This window comes from Lonchura striata, chromosome 7 (assembly GCF_050655825.1).
Source record: "Lonchura striata isolate lonStrDom1 chromosome 7, ASM5065582v1, whole genome shotgun sequence".
In the NCBI taxonomy this organism is placed as follows: Eukaryota; Metazoa; Chordata; class Aves; order Passeriformes; family Estrildidae; genus Lonchura; species Lonchura striata.
The window spans coordinates 35,498,117-35,516,579 of NC_140709.1; the positions used below are offsets into that span (position 1 = coordinate 35,498,117).

Sequence of the window (18,463 nt, forward strand, 5' to 3'; positions counted from 1 at the left end):
TTGACCCTGTGTTAGGGGTGACATTTTCCTTCTTTTAGTGTCTCCAGTTCAGTCTGTGCCAGACATGTATTTGTGCCCTTCGTGTCATCCTGCCCCTAACGTTTCACAAAACCTGTCCTAATTTTTCTCCAAACATTTGCCAGCTGAGAAATAAAGACAAGAGTTTCTTCCCCGAGTTTGGCAATTGCTTCATGGCCCAGGTAGGAAGGATGCAAAGTAAGAGTCAGGGAGTGGATCTGTCTCAGAGGCACTGGGGCAATGCTATCTTCAAAACAAGCATTTCCCTGGCTTTCTTCAGGGGCTAAAACTGAGGCACAAAGAAACCACAGCACAACTTCTGCAATTGGCAGATTCTCCTCTTCCAAGGTAGATGTGGCTATGCTTGGAGAGTGCTTTGCTTTTTGTGGCAGTTTTGGCTTTTGCTGCCATATGTACAAGAGACCATCTGGAAATCTGTTTCCAGCTTTTTAGCAAGTGCTCACAGGGAGTTGTGTTCACTGGGCCCATGTTTGCTTGCTGGCTGCAGCAGTTCCACGTTGAGCACACTTGGGCTCCTCCTTGTACCCCAGCAAAGCAGAGTCTGGGTCTAACCCTGGGGCAGGGCATGCACAAAGCCTTCAAGCCGCCCCAGGAATTCCCACCCTCTTTTAGTTGCAGTGTTTGGAGTGGTTCTGGCTTTTGGGGTGTTTGTTTTCCCATCTTTTTTTACTTCCTGTGGCTGTTGAGCTCAGCTTTTGTTTTATGTGTTCAGGAGTACAGGAGTGTGTTTCATTTTCCAGATTAGAAAATGCTCAGAGGTATAATCAGGTCCTTCCACAGTATTTAATTATCCATAATTAAAGGCATCTACACAAAGCAGCAGATTTTCAAAGACTATTCCTGTGTTACATTGCTAATGAATTAAGTAATTAATTGGCATTGAAAAAATACAATAGGAAACATCAATCTTTTAAAGTAAAGCATTTTTTAGGGGTTTTATAAAATCATTAACTCGTATCAGGTCAGTAGCTGTTCTAATGTCTAAATCCCTCTTCTGGCTTTGAAAAAAAAAATTGTAAGGCACAGAATGAACACAGGAAAAACAAGGCAGAGAATACTAGCTAAAGAGTGTGGGAACACTCAGAAGCGGGGAATTTTTGGATGTCATTGTCCCTCACTTTGCCACCCTGTCCCACAGTTCCTTCCCTCTGCCAGTAAGGTGAACCAATTCCCATCACACTTGAGAAGGCACTTTGCAGCCTCAAACCTTCCTGTTGCTGCAAGTCAAATCCCATTTTCTGCTGGGTTTAATTTGAATAATCTGCATTCCCTCATGAGCCCCCACTGCCTCTGTGCCTCAGTTTGCCCAGTGCACTCCCAGTCCCAAGGGAATGTGGGAGGGTAGGGGTTGTGAGCCATTCAGATGCTGTGGTGCCACTGAGACCAGAGGGTGAACAAGAATTTCATCCAGGAATTAATAAAAACAGACTGCAGAGAAGGGTAACAAAGCTTTGGGAAGTTTGGGCAGGAGGGATGCAGAACCACGTGTATGCACCATCATTTTTCCACAGCCTTCCATCACTCCCAGCTGTTACCTCACAGAATAACTGTCCTGTCCCAGCACATCAGCAGAGTATCACACCTGCAGAGTACAAAGGCCCACGTGCACTGTGGTTATGCCTTCCGTGGTGACACTCAGAGTTCTGAGCTAAGGAAAGCACCTTCCTTTTTTCCTTGGGTGATTTCATTAAACACAGCTGTTCCCAAGCAAAACCAGCACACCACTCATTTTATTTCTGTCACCAGCTGGACTTTTTCTGAACCATCTGAAAGCACCCTGGAAATGCCACGGACACTGTTAAATTCAGGGAGTGGAACAGCATGGGAAGGGCAAAACCTGGGACAAAACATGGATTACAGCTGCTTCTGCAGCTGCTGGAGAAATCAGGACAGGTGCCAGCAGAAGTGCTTAGGGGCCTGTTTATTCCAGAAGCACCAACCTCTGCTTGTTCCTTCTGTCCATCAGACCAATGCTTGCCTGTCCTTGCAGTGCTTTGGTCTCGCCATGTGTGTCCTCAAGATGCATCCACCTCTCCTGCCCTGCCCCTTCCATTCCCCACTCCTCCCGTTTCCTCAGGAGATGCAGATTTTGTCACAGCAGTGCCACATCTGTCTCTCTAACACCAGCCTTAGTGGTTGGGGTGGGGTCAGGGAAGGTGTTTTCCTGATTTTCCTTTCCTGTGCCACAGACAAGTAATTAAATTCCCCACATAAACTAAGAAATACTGTTTCTGCCATTGTGGTTATTCTGCTTCTACAAGTAATCAATCATTTGTATGGATTTGCACAGAGATGGGAGGTTTGTCACTGCAGCCCATCCTAAATTTATAGGGATGAAACAGGCAGATCCAAAGGCTGATACTGTTAAACACCCCCAGAAGGTCGATCCTTTGACTGCAAAGGGAACCTTTGCTGACTGACTTCAATTTTTACCATTAAATTCCCCTTTCACATCTTACCTGCCCGTGGCCATCATTTCTGTGTCCATTATCACTGAGGCCAGGAGGCTGGGAATAGTGCTGGAGACTGTGGAGGCCAGGGAGATGGGAATGGTGGTAAAGGCAGCAGAAGAGGGGTTCTGCTCAAAGTCAGCAGCAGAAAACCCAAAAACTCAAACAGAAGCCAGAGCAGGAAGAAATGGTTTCCACAGCAGCTCCTCCCTTACATGGAATGTTTTGTCTTTGCTTTGAAAACCAATTTCTAATACAACCCCACATTTAAAATCGCCGTCAGAAAAATCTGTCACCAGGTGGGAAACACAAGTGGGACTGTGCTGGTGTCCTCAAAGCATCACATTCATGCCATGGTGGCAGAGAGGCCTGAGGGCATTTTTCCCATCCCACAGGGATGTGGAGTGCAGTGATGCTGTTCTCCAGACAGGAGCTGGAGTTTGGTCCTGGCCTGTGGCTCCCCAGGGCTCAGGAAGCCCCGCTGCCCTGGCAGGGCCTTTGTGCCAGCAGGCTCTGATTGCACTGCAGCATGGCCGGAGCTGGGCTGGGTTTGCAGCACGCGCCACCTCTACAGGAACAACTCAGACAAATGTGTAGCAATCCTGCTTCTTCCCTACATTTTTTTGCTCCTGTTTGATACAAAATGAGCCCAGTCAAAGTTTCCATTTCATTTATGACTGATCTAAAAAAAATCCCCTCACCCCATAAAACATCGCACAGCTGTAGTGACCAAGTTAGATTCAATTCTGGCTTTATATTGAGTTGACATGAAGCCAGCTCTCTTCCATACATCATCTGTGATTGCAGTTAAGCATGAAATACTGTTTTAATTCTTACACCAAATGTGGGATTTTTTTTCTGAAGAAAAAAAGACATAAAAATATTAAAGTGGGCCATAAAAATCATTACATTTTCACATGAAGTGCAACCAAGAGGCGAATAAGTCAGCTAAAAGCTCAGAAGACCCAGGGAAAAAGCCCTGCTTGTTATTCTTTTGTTGTTAACCTTTGCCTTTGAGTGGAGACACCTGGGCAGGGGACCACAGGCCTGGTGTTTTGGCATCCAGGGGCTATCTGGGTCCTTATTTTCCTAGATCAGGGTGTCCTCCCACACCTGCATGGAGCAAGAGCTGTGGCTGCCTGCTCCCTGACAGTGTCCCAGTGTCCCTGGGAGCTGCCCAGACCACTGCAGGGTGAACATGCAGCCAAGTCCTAGGATGAGTTTGCTTCTCTGCATCCCAGTTCCTTCCTTGGGAAATAGTGGCTGCAAAGGCACAGTCACTGGGACCGAGCCTGTTCCATGGCACACATTGTTCCATGGCTGCTTCTGGCACCTGAGTCAGTGAGCTGATGCAGTAGTTTAATTAATTTCATTTAAATTAATCTATTCAATACCAGCTAAAAAAAAAAAAAAAATCACCTCACCTCACGCTATGTTTGAACCATTAAAAAAATGAATGTACCTTCAGTACTTTTAGAATTCATTTTGGGAAGTACCTATTTACACAATTTTTTGAAAGCCTGATACTTACCTGAAAGCTTAAAATTACCTCAAAGCACCTTTCATTGCCCACAATTACAATCTACCTGTATTAAAAAGAAAATCTGTGCTATTTCACCAAAACTTTATGCTGTCTGCAAAAAGATTTTTAAGAGCTAATCCTGTTTGTTTGGTCAGGTAATGCTGAAACACACATTTCTCCTTTAACAGATGATTGCTGGCTTTGAGGTGTTAGAGTTTTCCTCCTCCAGTGCAGAGTGGGCACAGTAAAACCTGGTTCAGAAAACCTGCTTGGGATGCACAGTTTGTGCCTATGCAATGCTGGGCCCTTTGCCTTTGCAGGTTTTTTACCATACACTAAACTTTTCAGTGTTGATCAAGGTATTTGCACACACAGATCCTTTTAAAATGAAAAGGAATTTGGTATGTAAATCCCATAGGCAACTTTGAAAATGCCAACCTGCATTTTACACTAAAAGGAGGGGGTAAAGCCCTGGATTTACAGATGAATCTGAAGCAGTGGGACTTGCTCTTCTGCTGTCTGGGACTTACCCATGTCTGGCTCCTCCAGCCAGGTGAAACCTCCTTGGTTTCACTTCAAGCCTGCCCCTGGTGTGTATGAGTCAGCAGAGTGCATAAAGGGTTATGAATTTGATACCTGTTAATTCCCACTCCAGCAATGCCTAACCCTGCTGGCCAGCAGTCCCTAACCCACAACTGGATTAGAAATCCAGTCAAACGGGCAGACTGGGGATGGAGGTTTTGCATGGAGCTCAAAGTGCACTTGGATATGCTCCCAGCTTCAATTTTGGTGCACTTGGGATCAGAAACAGAGAGGCTGGGTGCACAGGACTGGGGGAAATGTCCATAAGGGGAAGCAGATACCATCATCTGAAGCAGTGGGAAATGTGCTGCTTGCATTATTTCCTTTGGTGTGCCCAGATCATGAGCGTTGCTCCACCATCTCCATGCTGCCTTCCCCAAGTGAGCTGTGCCAAAGCTCTGATCCAGAGCTCTGCTGCCCTGGCACAGGCAGTGCCCAGGGAAGGGCAGGTTGGACATGACCATCCAGAAGCCATCAGACACTGGAAGCTGTGGCTGCTCCATCCTTGGAAGTGTCCAAGGACAGGCTGGATGCAGCCTGGAGCAGCCTGGTCCAGCAGAAGTTATCCCTGCCCATGGCAGAGGGTGGAGGTGGATGAGCTTTAAGGTCCTTTCCAGCCCAAACCATTCTGGGATTCTGTGCTCAGTCCTGGGCTTGGTCCCCTGTTGTCCAGCTCATCCCACAAGCACAGAAGGTGAAGAGTGGGGTGGGGCTCTACCATTTTCAGCTGATGCATTTTAGCTGTGGAAGGGACACCGTCCTCATTTGTCTTGGTGAGGGCTGGTGTCCAGCCTGTCCGTGGAGCTGCGATCGGTGTCGGCGCCCATGGACGTCACCGCTGCCAACAGACAGCTTTTAAATTGCACCCATAGATCTTCCCTGCACCAAAACATCCCTGCTCCACTATTTAGTGATGCCTGAAGTTATGTCTCCACATCAAATTAAGTAACTGTGCTATCAATAAGGAGGAGTAATGTGGTGTATTCCCTTCTGGATGTCTCCCTGTCCCTCATTTGTTTGCTGCTGCTGATTAAGACGGATAATGAGCCATCAGTATTTTTCTAACTGCAGTGCAAAGCAGTGAGCCTAAATCAGTCTCTGTCACTGGCTGCCAGCTCACAGTTTAGGGAACTCGAGTGGGGCCCCTGCATTTATTAGACTCCAAGGCAGCAGATACTCGGGATTGTCTGAGCACAGCCTGGATGACGTGACCCTCCCGGTGTGAGGAGAGCCAGGAGAGGATGTGAGGCCACCAGGAGGTCCCTGTCCCACTGGGCTGCTGGGAGCTGCTGCTGTGTTCTATTTTCTTTATTGTGTGGCTGCATCGCTGGCAAAAGCCAGTGGAACAGCTCTCATTGTCCTGAACTGAGCTTTTCACCTCCCCCTCACCTTCTTAATGCATTCCTTCTAATGATGGAGGGCTGGCCTGGAGTGAGCAACTTGGATTTAATTTGGACAAGGATACTGCAGATATATATATATATATATATTAATGCAGAGGTTAAATAACTTTTAGGCATTTTCAGGCACCCAGTAATGTGGATTATGGCTGGAAAAATCTCCTGTAAATAGGCAGTACTTGAGAAGGGCTGTTAACATTGACTTCTGAGCAGTGAAAAATGCAGGAAGGGTGGAAAAGAGCTACAGATCAGCCTCGGAGGAGAGTAATTCTTTGGGGCAGTGGTGCACATGATTGAAAGCTCATGGACATCTAGAAGGTATCACCAGATGTCTCCAGGAGCTGTTAGCCAGAGCCAGCTCTTCCTGGGTGGCTGGACAGGGAGGCAGAGTGAACCTTCCACCTTGGAGTCACCTCAAGGAGGAGATACTTGTTACCACAGCTGGGAACCACAGAGTGACAGGACAAGGGGGAATGGGCTTAAACTGACAGAGACCAAGACTTTCTTTTGGCATTTTAAAATATCAACAGCAATCAAAAAAAAAAAAAAGGGGGGGGGGGGGGAACAGATCAATTCCTGAGCTTTTGAATGGCTGGGGGTTGGAAGGGTGCTGGAGGGAGGGAGGTTTAATTTGTGGCACTCAGGCTGGCAAGGGTTGGTAGATTCAGTTCTTATCCCTCCTGAAAATGGAGCAGCATACAGATTTTACTGAGGGGGCAGACGATGCATTGATCCTGCATCACAGGAGAGCTCACTGCTGCCTGAGAGCGTGAGCAGGCTGAGAAGCAGCTTCCAGACTTGATGGTGACAGGGACAGGGACACTGACCTGCAGCAGTCCCATTTCCAGCCCTGCAGGAGTCCCTCTGGAGGTTGGGTGGTTGGATGATTATGGACTTTGGAGTCCAGGGGGTTCTTTTCTCCTGTGTTTGTGCTGTTAGGAGCTGTGTCCTCTGTAGCCTGGAGGACATGGACATCACCTGCAGGAGCAGGGAGCAGGCAGAACCACAGCACTGTGCTGTCCCTCCTGTCTCCACTGAGAAGTGGCAGAGGGATCAGAGCCCGGGGTTACTGGGGTGAGAACTCACTGCCCCACACCGGGATCACGGCAGCCCCGTTCCCAATGCACCCTCAGGCTTCAGCCATGCTCCAAGCCAGGATCTCCAGCTCTGGCCTCCTTTTAACACAAGAAAGCTCAAGGGTTGTTTCCTTTGGGTAGGGTTTTCAGCTGCCCCTGCAGAGCATCACCAGATTTAATTTCCAGCAAGGCAAAGCTCAGCATCACCAGCTGATTTCCTTATGTCTCACCTGCAGCTTCACTTGCTGCCTCCTCCTTCCCCCAGAGAGAGAGGGGCTGGCACTCTCCACACCAGGCAGTGAGAACAGGACTTCTTCCCTCCCCAGCTCCTTAATTAAAGCCACAAATTGAGCTCTTTTCTTGCAATCTGAAGTGATCACATAAATAGCATTGCCAGAGCTAAGTGAACATTTGAAAAGATCCTGCAGGATCAGCAGAGACAACCAATGTTAACCCCCAGAAACGGAGGCCATCATTAAAAACAAGACACTGGTTCTCCTTCCCTTCTGAGCACAGAGTTCAGCCCAGACATGGAAAAAGTCCCAAGATGCAGGCACAGGCAACTTCTTGCCTCTGTGACAGAGCCTGGGGATTCTGCTGTGTTTTTCCTCTTTTTCTGTTGGGGATCCATGAGCATCCTTGTGTGGATTCCAAGTGTCATCTTCATTTGGTTGCTGTTCTGCAAGGGGTTGTTTCACACCAGTGCTGGAGTCTGCATGGCTAGTGGTGTGGGATGGTCATGGTGAAGCCTGGGAGAGGCCTGTTTTGTGGAGACATGCAGAGGATAATCTGCCTTCCCACTGGGAAGACACTTGGCCATGCTCAGTAGAAACATCTCCCCCAGGCCAAAACACACTGCCAACAGCAAACCCCCATGCCCAACTGTGTTCATGGTCGAGCTCCAAAAGCAAAATCGTTGAGCCTCATTCAGCTGAGCGAGCATCCAGGGGGATGTTCCAGGGTGTATTCATTCCTAAATTCTGTCAGGAAACACTACAGTTTTCCACTTATCCCTTGCAACTTCAATTGTGGGGCACACCACTTGGGAGCCTGAGGGATGGCTGCTGAATTGAGCTGCTATTTAGCAGCTGTCTTAACTAGGCAGATAAGCGTAGCCATCAGCACTTCTCTCCTTGATGGAATCCATTGACTGAATAAGCTAAATTCTCCTGGAGTCAGCTTTAATATTTCCTAAAGGGATGGGGAGGCTCTCAAAGAAGTGGCAGGAGGCATATTTTACTGAGGGGAAGCTACCACTCTTGCTGGAATCAGGGGTTGCACAATGAAGTTCTGGTGGAGATGATGAGCTTTGTCTGGGGCAAGATGCTATTCAGGGCACATCTGAATATCACAGTTGGCCTGAAGTGATCCGTGCTTGCTGTTTGATTAACATTTGATTTCCTTTTATTGCTTCTCTGCACACACAAAGCTAAATTCAGAGCTGCTGAAAGCCACAGGCAGAGCTGCTGAGTTCAGTAAAACCCATCTGAGGAGTCACAGGGAGCTGGGGGGACGCTGCTGTTTGGCACTGAGAGGCTCCAAGGCATCAGCTCATGGGGTTGGAGAGAGCCTGGCCCCCGAATTCCCTCTGGAACAGGGATGCAGTGGAGCAGGGTCATCACCCAAGTACCTGACCTCCAGCAGATGGTTGCAGAATTTTCCATCATTCTCCCCAAACAACAAAAACCAAATATGATTTTTTTACATCTCTCCCATCAAACCAGCATCTGAATGTCCCTAATACATCTCCATAAAAATCTTCACAGCTGTTCTAGCAAACAGCCTGGAGTGCTGCTGGCTTTTATGAGTATTAACTATGTTAAGCAAAGCAGTCTCACTATTACACTGTCTATGGGAGCAGCAAACCTCTCCCATCAGTCTCCCTGAGCAAGGAAAAAGGGTGATTAGTGTCCTGTTATCATCACAGTCGTGGTTTAAGATGCTTTTACAGAGAGCAGGACAGCAGCCTTTGCCCAAAGCAGCTTCTTGTTCCCACTGCTATTATCATAAGTAACCTGATGTGCTTGACATATCATCAAATATTTCTGAGCAGCATCCTCCTTTGAATAATGACTTAAAAACCGATACTGCTGCTCTGTGTCATTCTTTGGGGGTTTGTTTTGGTGTTGATTTGGCAGACCCTGGTCTCATCCAGTTCCTCCAAGCACCCACGGTGGAAAAAGCTCAGGCCAGTCCTCAGCAGCACCAAGCTGGGGCCCTGAGCTTTGGAAACATTGGGAGGGAAAAGGAACGCTGGAGAATTGTAAAGAGTCTGTTGAGTTCTGCTGCACAGCAGGAAAAAAAAAATAGGACTTGATTTCTTGTTGTGGGCTCTGGTTGTGGCTTTAAGGGCTGCAGCCCCTCCAAGGTACATAGCACAGCCGTGCAGATCCCCAAGTGCTGGAGGTGATCTCCACCAGTAGCTGCCAGCTCTGTAAATCCCAAAGTTTCTGGAAAACTCCCTGGTGACTTATGCTCCAGCCATGAGGTATTTTCTGTGCCATGGCACATTTTCACCTAAATTCCAGCAGTGCAGCAGGGTTCCTCTCTGAGTGCCTCTCTGAGTGCAATGCTCTCTGCATCCCAGTTTGGACAAACAGGATCCTGTTTTCCAGTGGGATAGTGGGAGAAATTTAAATAGGGAAAAAAAAAAAAAAGAGGGGGAAAGGCTGGCTAGTAGTGATTGTGCTGGAAAACTGGATTTCAGGCAATGGGAATTTCAGTTGAATTATCACATATGAAGTGTAGAAATTTTTCCTTCTGTTAGAAATGCATGTTTCTGTAGGGATGGGGGATAGCAGTGGGAGAGAGAGGATGCAATAAAGCTCTGTCCAGCTCACTATGGTGAGCAAAAGAAATCATTTCACTCAGGCAATGCAGAAGGGGCTATTTTGAGAGTGCTGGGAAATAAAAGGTCCAGAGCAGTGGCAGTGTTGGCCCAAATTAAAAGTACTAAAGTCCGTCAGGAGAGAGGCAGAACATCCCACAGAAGGGAAGATGTCAGCAGAGCCCTGGGTCATGTTCTCCTCCATTTTGCTAAAAGCCAAGAAGAAAGAAAACAAACCCAATAGCTGTGATTTTCCCCTCAGTTCAGCCTCTGAGTGCAGCTCCTGGCCAGCCCAGGGATGCTCGGTGCTGCTGCAGCAAGGGCTGGTCTGGCAGCCCCTGTGATTTACCCAGCATCGCTGTCTTTGCCCCCTTCACCTTACCCAGCCCCTCTGGGGTGGGGGCAGTGTCCCAGGGATTTTATGTTAGACATGGAGATGCTTGCCAGGTCCTTCCAGGCTCAACAGATACCAGAGGTCAGAGGGGAAGATCATTAGTGTTTAATTACACAGGGGCAGATCCTTAGTGTTTAATTACAGATTTGCAGAGTTGCCCCATGCCCTTGGCTGGGGCAGGAACACTGCTGTGCTGCTGTCCCCAGAATAAAGGATCCCCTCTCCAGTGGGGGACCTCAGAGGTGCAGGTGATGTTTTTACCATATCCCCCTCAACCATCTCCACTTCAGTGTCTGCTTCTGCTCCTCCCTGTCCTGGGGCATTAATGAGGGGTATTCACTGATTGTTTTATGTCCCTATGACCCCCTGGGGAAGCTCAGGAGGGAGAACAGACCTGGGGCTGCTGGGAGGAGAAAGAGCAACCAAGGACTGAACAGATAAGCAGGACGAAGGAAAAATAAGCTTTTGCCCAGTTGGCAGCAGCCCATCAGCCAGTCCCAATGCCATCACCCTTGGCTGACCATGATCCCTGTACCACTGAGGTGCCAAAGTCCCATGAGGGAGGTGTTGGGTCCCCAAAGCCTGTCTGGGAGGCAAAGCTGACTCACCTGTGAATGAGCAAACCTGCTGCCTCCCTCACTGCCAGCCTCCCATCTGTTCCCAGCCCTCAGAGTGGGCTAGCAGTGCTGTAAATCCAGATGAAGCTGTGTCTGGAGACATGCCTCTGGGGTGTCTGCTGAAGCTGTGGCTGCCTCTGGTGTGGAGGCAGCACTGGCCTCTCAAATGGGTTGCTTAACACACAGGGCAACAAGAGGGAAGATGATCTTCCCCTTTCCTTGCCACCCTAATCTCCAGAGGAAGCTGTTTTGTTTCTATTACAATAAAAAGGAGTTTCTTTGCTGTGGGAGTGCAGGTTCAGGCTGTTGAGTGGAGGCTGCCCACCCTGGGCATCCTGGACATCAACAGGCAGTCGGCGCATCCCACTAATGTGCCATCCCAGGCATTTATTTCAACTTCTTCCTGGAATGCTGATGGAATTCACATGCTGGTTCAGCCAAGGAGGCAGCATGGAGCAGCACAGACCTTCCCACAGCCACAGCCTGCCTTCCCAGGCCCTGTCCATGGAGAAGCAGCAGCCCTGGGGTACACCCTGCCACCCCAAATTTTGTACAGGAACCATCTAGGCATCTTTCTCTCATGGCCTGATGAAGATGGATGTGAAATGTTGCTGTAGAGCCTTGTTTGAAGGGGCCTTTAATGAGAAGGTGTTGAAACACAAGTAACACTCAGGCACTCTAAATTATCTGGTTAAGCCCAGCCATGCAAGACTCATGGCCTGTTCAACAGAGGGTCCTGAGGAGCACCTTACTGAAGTCAGGGCACTCATGAATTGCTCTCTGAGACTAAAAAACGTAGGACCCTGGCACTGGGCTGGCTACAGCTCAGCCTGTTTCCAGCCTCATAAGGGACCCTGTTTCCCTTTCCCAGCCTTAAGCCTAAAACTTAAGGAACAACTTGCCCATAACTCCATGTCTGTACATGCTCTCACCTTTGGAATGCACCTCATGCACTGGAGGCATAGAGTAAAACTGGTGCCAGTCAAGAGGTGACATTTGTGAACAGCACTCGAGCCACAAAACACTTTTCAAATGACTTTATGCTTCCCCGATGCCACCAGTGTGACTGCCTTGAATTTGGTTTTGTGTGCTGCTGGCTCTGACGTTAATTCCTGGCACTAAGCGGTGAAGGAGTAAGAGGGGAAGAGGAGAGAGTTTGCAAAGGAACAATGGGCAGTGGATATTTGTGGGGCTTTTATGAGGAGGAGGAAAGGGCTTTAAGATTCCTTCCTACCCAACAATTCTGTGACTGGGAAATAAGGTCCTTGCTGACTTGCTGCTCAGCTTTTATATTGTGTAATAAAGAAGCAAAAAAAAAAAAAAAAAAAAAAAAAAGACCCAAAGCAATAATAAGCAGATTAAAGGAATTACCCTTGAGGAGAATAACCAAGATTTTATCAGAAAGCTAATTTGAAAGGTGATGCAAGAAATAATTTTTGGTTAATAGCTCCAAGCTGGTGGAGGTCCTTGGGGTTACCTGGTGTTGGAGCATGGTTGCCAATGGCCTTAGGAGATGGATTGGCTCTGGTCCCTGCAGCTCCCTTTAGGTTTCCCAGTCTGGAACAGCAAAGGCTGGGCTGTGTCTTCATGCTTGTCCTCATGATCTTGTCTATCCTGCAGCTAAAATTTAAGGCAAAAGAGGTACTAAATTAGTGGCCAGCCAAGTGCAAAAAGCTGACTGCCAATGCCATTTGTTCTAGGGGCTGGGTGCAGAAACTGAGAGGAAAGTTTTGAGGCCTTTTTTTCCCCCCTTAGTGCCTGAGGGCAACCAAAAAACGAGAAGGGATTGCTGTGGGCCCAAGGCTGGGCACTGAGCAAGGTGGGAGCATTGCTGCAGGTGTCAGCAGTGGCGGTGGCATGGCCAGAGCACAGCAAGGGGCTGGCACTGGGTCCCTGCCTGTCCCAGGCTTAGGGCAGAGTGCTGCCCCCAATCCAAACGTGGAGTATTTATCCTGTTACCCCCTGTGTTTCCGCAGGTCCCAACTGCTTTGCGGGCACCACGATAATTCCCGCGGGCATCGAGGTGAAGGTGGACGACTGCAACATCTGCCACTGCCACAACGGGGACTGGTGGAAGCCGGCGCAGTGCTCCAAGCGCGAGTGCCAGGGCAAGCAGGCTCTGTAGCAGCCCCTGGCCAACAACCCGCTCACGGCGATGGTGGCGATGGTGATGATGATGATGATGATGATGAAGGAACGGCCTCGATGCTGCCCCCGTGTCCGACCTCCTGCCAGCTGCAGCAGGGTCCCCAGCAGGCCCTGCGAGAGTGCCACAGGAGCAGAGATGGGTACCTGCAGGGAAGGGTGTCCCCGTGCCTCCTGCAGCTGCTGTCCCGCCATGCACTCTCTGTTCCCAGTGTCCAGGTGTCTGGTCTGCTCTGGGAGCCACCAGTGCTCGGCAGGGACGTGCTGCTGGGAGCAGGGCAGGACAGCAGGAAAACAGCCCGTGCACGGTCCTGGCCTGGCCGTGCCTTGGAGGCACTGATGGATTCACTGCTCTCACTTTCTACAGTGTGGATCGTGGGGTTTTTCACAGTTATTTATTTGAAGGTTTTTTGCTATTGTGATTTTTTTTTCTTTTTTTTAAAGTCTCTTCCTAAGCTGAGATTGTCGGGACAATACAGCTACGAATGGAGCAATAGATGGAGCATTTTTATTGTGTCTGTAAGCGCAGGTGGCACTAAGGACAGGAGAGAGGTAGAAATTACAAGGGATGGGGGGGTTAAAGAAAAAACCCAAGTGATTGTAACCTGCAGCAGGACCGAGGTAGACGCACAGGTATAGGCCGGACAGCCACGACACAAAGCTGTATCTGTGTTACACTTTCTCCACTGAGTGGGGACAATAAAGTCAAAGACACCTACACAGTCAATGTGACCTTGATGGGAGCAGAGCCCACAGCAGCTGCATGGCCAGGCTGGGGCAGCCAACCAGAAGGTGCTCCATGAAAACAACATCTTACCTGGCTTGTTTGTGTATGATTCCTGGCAGGGGTATCAGTGGTGGAGCAGAGGGAAGAGGGCCCCACCTGTCCTGAGCACTTGCTCACCTGCCTTGTTCCATCCCAAAGCTGCTCTCACTGGAGCCAAGGGCAGTGTTTCATTGCCTTCAGTGACAGCAGGTCACAATTAACATATGGGATCACCCCACTCTGGAGGTTTCCAGGAATGTCCCATGGCTGTGGCAGCACTAAACTGGCTCAGCTGGCAGGTAAGACCCTTTGCTACAGTGGGAGGATCCAGCATCCACACTGCCGGGGATAAAGCAAGCCGTGGTGCAGCAGGGCTGGGCTGGGCTCCTGTGAGGGCTGTCTCTCAAAAGCAGCTGCTTTCTGTGCCTGCCTGCCAGAAGCAGAGGTCCCCAGCAGCCAAGGGTCCCTAGGAGGCTTTCCAGCACTGGTACCTCCTGCTTTCTCAGGCTGCAGCCTCCAGGCAATACTGTGAAAGAAAAGCCACCAATGTGATGTCCCTGCCTGCCTGGCCAGGCGAGCACGGGGGCCTTTCCCATCTCTGTCCACGCCCGGTTCCCTGCTTTTTCCTCAGTGCCATGGGGGTGGTGGTGCTTATTTTGTTCAGAGTTCAGGCTCCTGTCCAGCACCTGCTCTCGACAGTGAGGGCAGCAAATCCTCCCCACAGCATCCTCACCGAAGCAGATCAGCACATCAGGCTCAGTTTATACACACAAATGCCTTTATCCTTTCATTTGTTCCCCATTTTGGTGTTTTCCTGGAGGGCAGGGGTGGGAGGAGCACTTAGCACAGCAACTGCTGTCCTGTGGCTGAGCATTGGCTCCCTGCAGGCCGAGCTGGTACCATTCGAGACGTCATCACCACATTTCTTTGTAAGCTGTTGCCTGTCAATGACTATCCAGTTTCAAAACTTTCAAACAATAGTGTGCCTGAAACTAGTGAGAAAAAAAAAATCTGTACAAATGGGAGGGAGGGGTCCTAGAAACAATATTTGATGTGCAAAAGACTATATTATTAAAAAATTATTTTGTTAAATATAAAGTGTGTGAACCAGCAAAAAAACCCCAAAATTATATATTTGTGGTGTATTTTACTCTGCTGATCATCAGCCCCTCAAGCTCCCAATTCCCCATCTCATCCCTTGCCTCAGTTCCTGTCTCTTCACAGTGTTGGTGAGTGCAACTGGGGTGGGAAGAGCAGGTGGGGAGCCTGGAAAAAGCCATGAGAATCCCATGGATGGGATGGGTTGCTCAGGGAGTGTCTCAGCAGTAACTCACTAAACCAGTTTTGCTTTGCCAAACCAGGATTCCCGTTTGTGGAGCTGCCATGGACCAACATGGCTCCCAGGCTCTCGCTTTAACCTCCATCTGCTTTTCTTATTACTTTTACTGGTGCCATTTTATACTTGATGCCATTTCCTGAACATGGAAATTTGCTTTCAGTTCACAAACTCCTTTTGGTACCTCCAGATGCATCATTATTTACACTGATTAGTAGTTACTCTAATTAATTACAGCTTAATTACTGTAGTTAATGTTTGTACAGTGCTTGGAACAAGTACAGCACTATACATGCCACATATTATTATTTTCTTCGTTATTAATTAAGCACCATCTCCATTCCATGCTGTGCTACTTCATTATTTCCCAAGGAGTCACAGTAGCGCCCTTATTCCCACCCAGGAGTACTTTTCTCCCAGCTGCCAGTAGGATGCTGAAGTGCTGGATTGGCATGGAAAGAGCAGGGGGATTGCTGAGGAACATGAGAATGCTCAGGATTTGGCCCTTCACTCTTTCACAACACTGTGGGGAAAAAATGGGAAGAAGAGGCAGATGGAGGGGGACCTGTGATCCCAAGGACCCCACACAGGGATCTGGAGCATGCTGTGGGTCACACGAGGGAAAGCCCTGCAGACCCCATGGTGGATGTGTCTGCAAGGTCTCTGTGGCTCAGACTGTAGAAGGGAAGATGATTCCCCCAAATCCAGCAGTGGGATTATTGAGTCCTTTTCTGTAATTATAAAACAATCTTGACTAATGGCATATTAATGAGGACAGGGAAAGGTGATGCTCCTGGGATGGGAGAAAAAACTCAATAATTACAAAAGGACTCAATCCCACAGTCCCACCGAGGGATCCCACAGCTCTCCCCAGGCACCAGGGCATCAGTAGGACAAGGTCTGGGACCACAGAGAGAAGTGAAGGGCACTAATCGTTTCCTAGGAAACCTTCCCCTGTTTATGTGGAAGAGTTGCCAGTCACAGGTGGGCAGTGTCTCCAAAGCACTGGGGGTGCCAGTAGCCCCAAAAATCATAGCCACCACTCTGCTTCCCATCAGCTTCTCTCAGGCTAGGGTGGAACCAGAACTGAATTCCCATCAAGCACTCTCCAAATACACTACAGAATGTCATCGTCATCCCAATCTCCTTCCTTTTTTTTTTTCTTTTTTTTTTTTTTTCCTTTGTAATGTTGTAGTTCATTTCTTTCTTTAATTGATCATAGCTCTGGGCCAGCCAGACCCATTAACTACTCTTCTCATTTAGACCTTTCAGAGATGCAGTTGCAGATGCAATTTAATTTGTTGACCCATGATCGATAGCAATTAATACCATCTCTTTAATCTTGTTGAAAGGTTCATCTTGGGCTTCCAGAGGCTGCCAGCTGAAGGGAAAGGTGCCTGGTACATATGTTATCAGATGGGAGAGCACAACCTCCTCCATGGGCACCATCCTCCCCATGCTCCCAGGCTGGCACTCCTGAAAATACATCAGGTATTTGTGGGAGATGGAGGAGAGAAGGTGGATAAAGGTGAGGGAAGATGTTGAGAGGTAAAGAAGAGCAGAGGGCTTGGTAGGGCAGAAAGGTGGAGTTGATGGGTAGGAAAAATGAGGGGAGATAGAAATGGTACAGCGTAGCAGATGTGCCTAGAAAAGGGAGCCAAAAGGACTCAAACTGGAGCAAAAGAGCAGATCAGAGAGAGGACAGCTCGGAGGCAACACCTGCAGCAGGAGCAACAGTGAATTTTGCAGAAGAAACAGACCCAGAGGCAGAAGAAGTCCTTCTTTAGGGTTCTTACACCCAAACCTCACTGATGTGATGCCATTTTTGCCCCACAAATGCAGCAGCTGTGTACAGTTCCCTCCTCCTTCTCCTAGCAGTGGGAAAGCCCATCCCAGGAGCATCACCTTTCCCTGTCCTCATTAATATGCCATTAGTCAAGATTGTTTTATAATTACAGAATTATTTCCTGCACACCCCAGGGGGAATGACTCAGCTCCGGAGCACAGCAGGGCAATGTCTTTCTTCCCCAGGAAGCTGCAAAGCATGCTCCAAACCAGGCTGAGCCTGGGAAAATCCCCAACTTTGGGTACTCTCCATCCTACCAGTGCTCCTGAGGCAGCAGCACACAGTGGTTTCAGTGGCACACAGTGAGCTGAGTGCCCTGTGCCCATTCCCTGGATAACAGATCCACTGCAGCAACCCCTGTCCAGCCACAGCTCTGCTAGAGGTAAAAGCAAAGAGCAAAGCCTGGGATTCCAGCACTGCAAGAGCAATAAAGTGTTTCTCTTTGGTGGTTGTTAAAGGGGAAAGAGGGCCCATGTGGATACAGGGCAAATGAATGCCCTTTACACAGCAAAAGGACATGGGTTTGCAACAGAAAGTCAATAGCGAAAATGAAAAATTTATCAAGAATCCACCTTCCTTGTGGTGTGGAAGCTCAGCTTTTAAAACACAGGGGATGGAAGGCATGGAAAGGAATTGCCTGTATTTATATATTTAGGATCACAGAATGGTTTGGGTTGGAACCTTTCAAGGGCCATCTAATACACCATATAGATTTATTTGTATTTGCAGATAGATTACCTTTTTTTTTTAAGAGAAAGTATCTTTTTACCATGACTAAGTCCAGTACTTGAAAGAGCTCTGCTCTCAGAAGATGCCAGCTCATGCCCCCACTCAGCCACACAAAGGGATAATTATGCACTAGGAAATTGGAAGGAAAGACAGAACCCAACACAAAAGCTAAGCCAAGCTCCTTTGGGATGACACAGAATGAGAAGGCGCCCCTGCCAGCACTGACTGATCTCACCCCTGGGGGCAGGTGATGGTTGCAGCCATCTGCAGAGATGGCCTCATCTTTTGGGCAGGCCATCCATGGCTGGGTCTTATCCGTGGCTGCTCTAGACAGACAGAGCCTCTACTTTCTCAGGAGTTCATGTCCTCTGACTGTGCTGGCTCCCCTGGAGCCACTATTTCATCGAATCAGGGAATGGTGTGGGTTGGAAGAGACCTCAGAAATCATCCCATCCCACCCCCTGCCATGGCCAGGGCCATCTTCCACTAGCCCAGGTTGCTCCAAGCCCCATCCAACCTGGCCTTGGGCACTTCAGGGATCCAGGGGCAGCCACAGCTGATCTAGGCACCTGTGCCAGGGCCTGCCCACCCTTGCAGAGAAGAGATATCTGCATTTAATTAATTAATTATTTCAACTGGTTATCTGCATCCCTGTGAGCTGGGAGTTGATATTTTCTTGGCACTGGGCTTCCCACAGAAGAAAGCAAGGGCGTGGCTATGGTAGCACCAAGTGA

At 48.8% G+C, this 18,463-nt stretch overlaps 1 protein-coding gene across 2 annotated transcripts in view; it reads left to right on the forward strand.

Annotated features, from left to right (window-relative positions):
* The window catches only part of VWC2L (von Willebrand factor C domain containing 2 like), a 46,056-nt gene extending 31,111 nt beyond the window's left edge, over window positions 1-14,945 (forward strand). The window contains exon 5 of one of the 2 annotated variants that reach the window (XR_014956819.1): window positions 12,884-13,021. Coding sequence is in view for 1 of the 2 variants with exons in the window: in XM_021537217.4 (XP_021392892.1) it covers window positions 12,884-13,032 (149 nt within the window). In the remaining variant the exon portion in view is untranslated. Of the gene's footprint in view, window positions 1-12,883 lie in introns of both variants that reach the window. The other variant, XM_021537217.4, reaches the window with a different exon arrangement.
* Window positions 14,946-18,463: the final 3,518 nt, after the last annotated feature.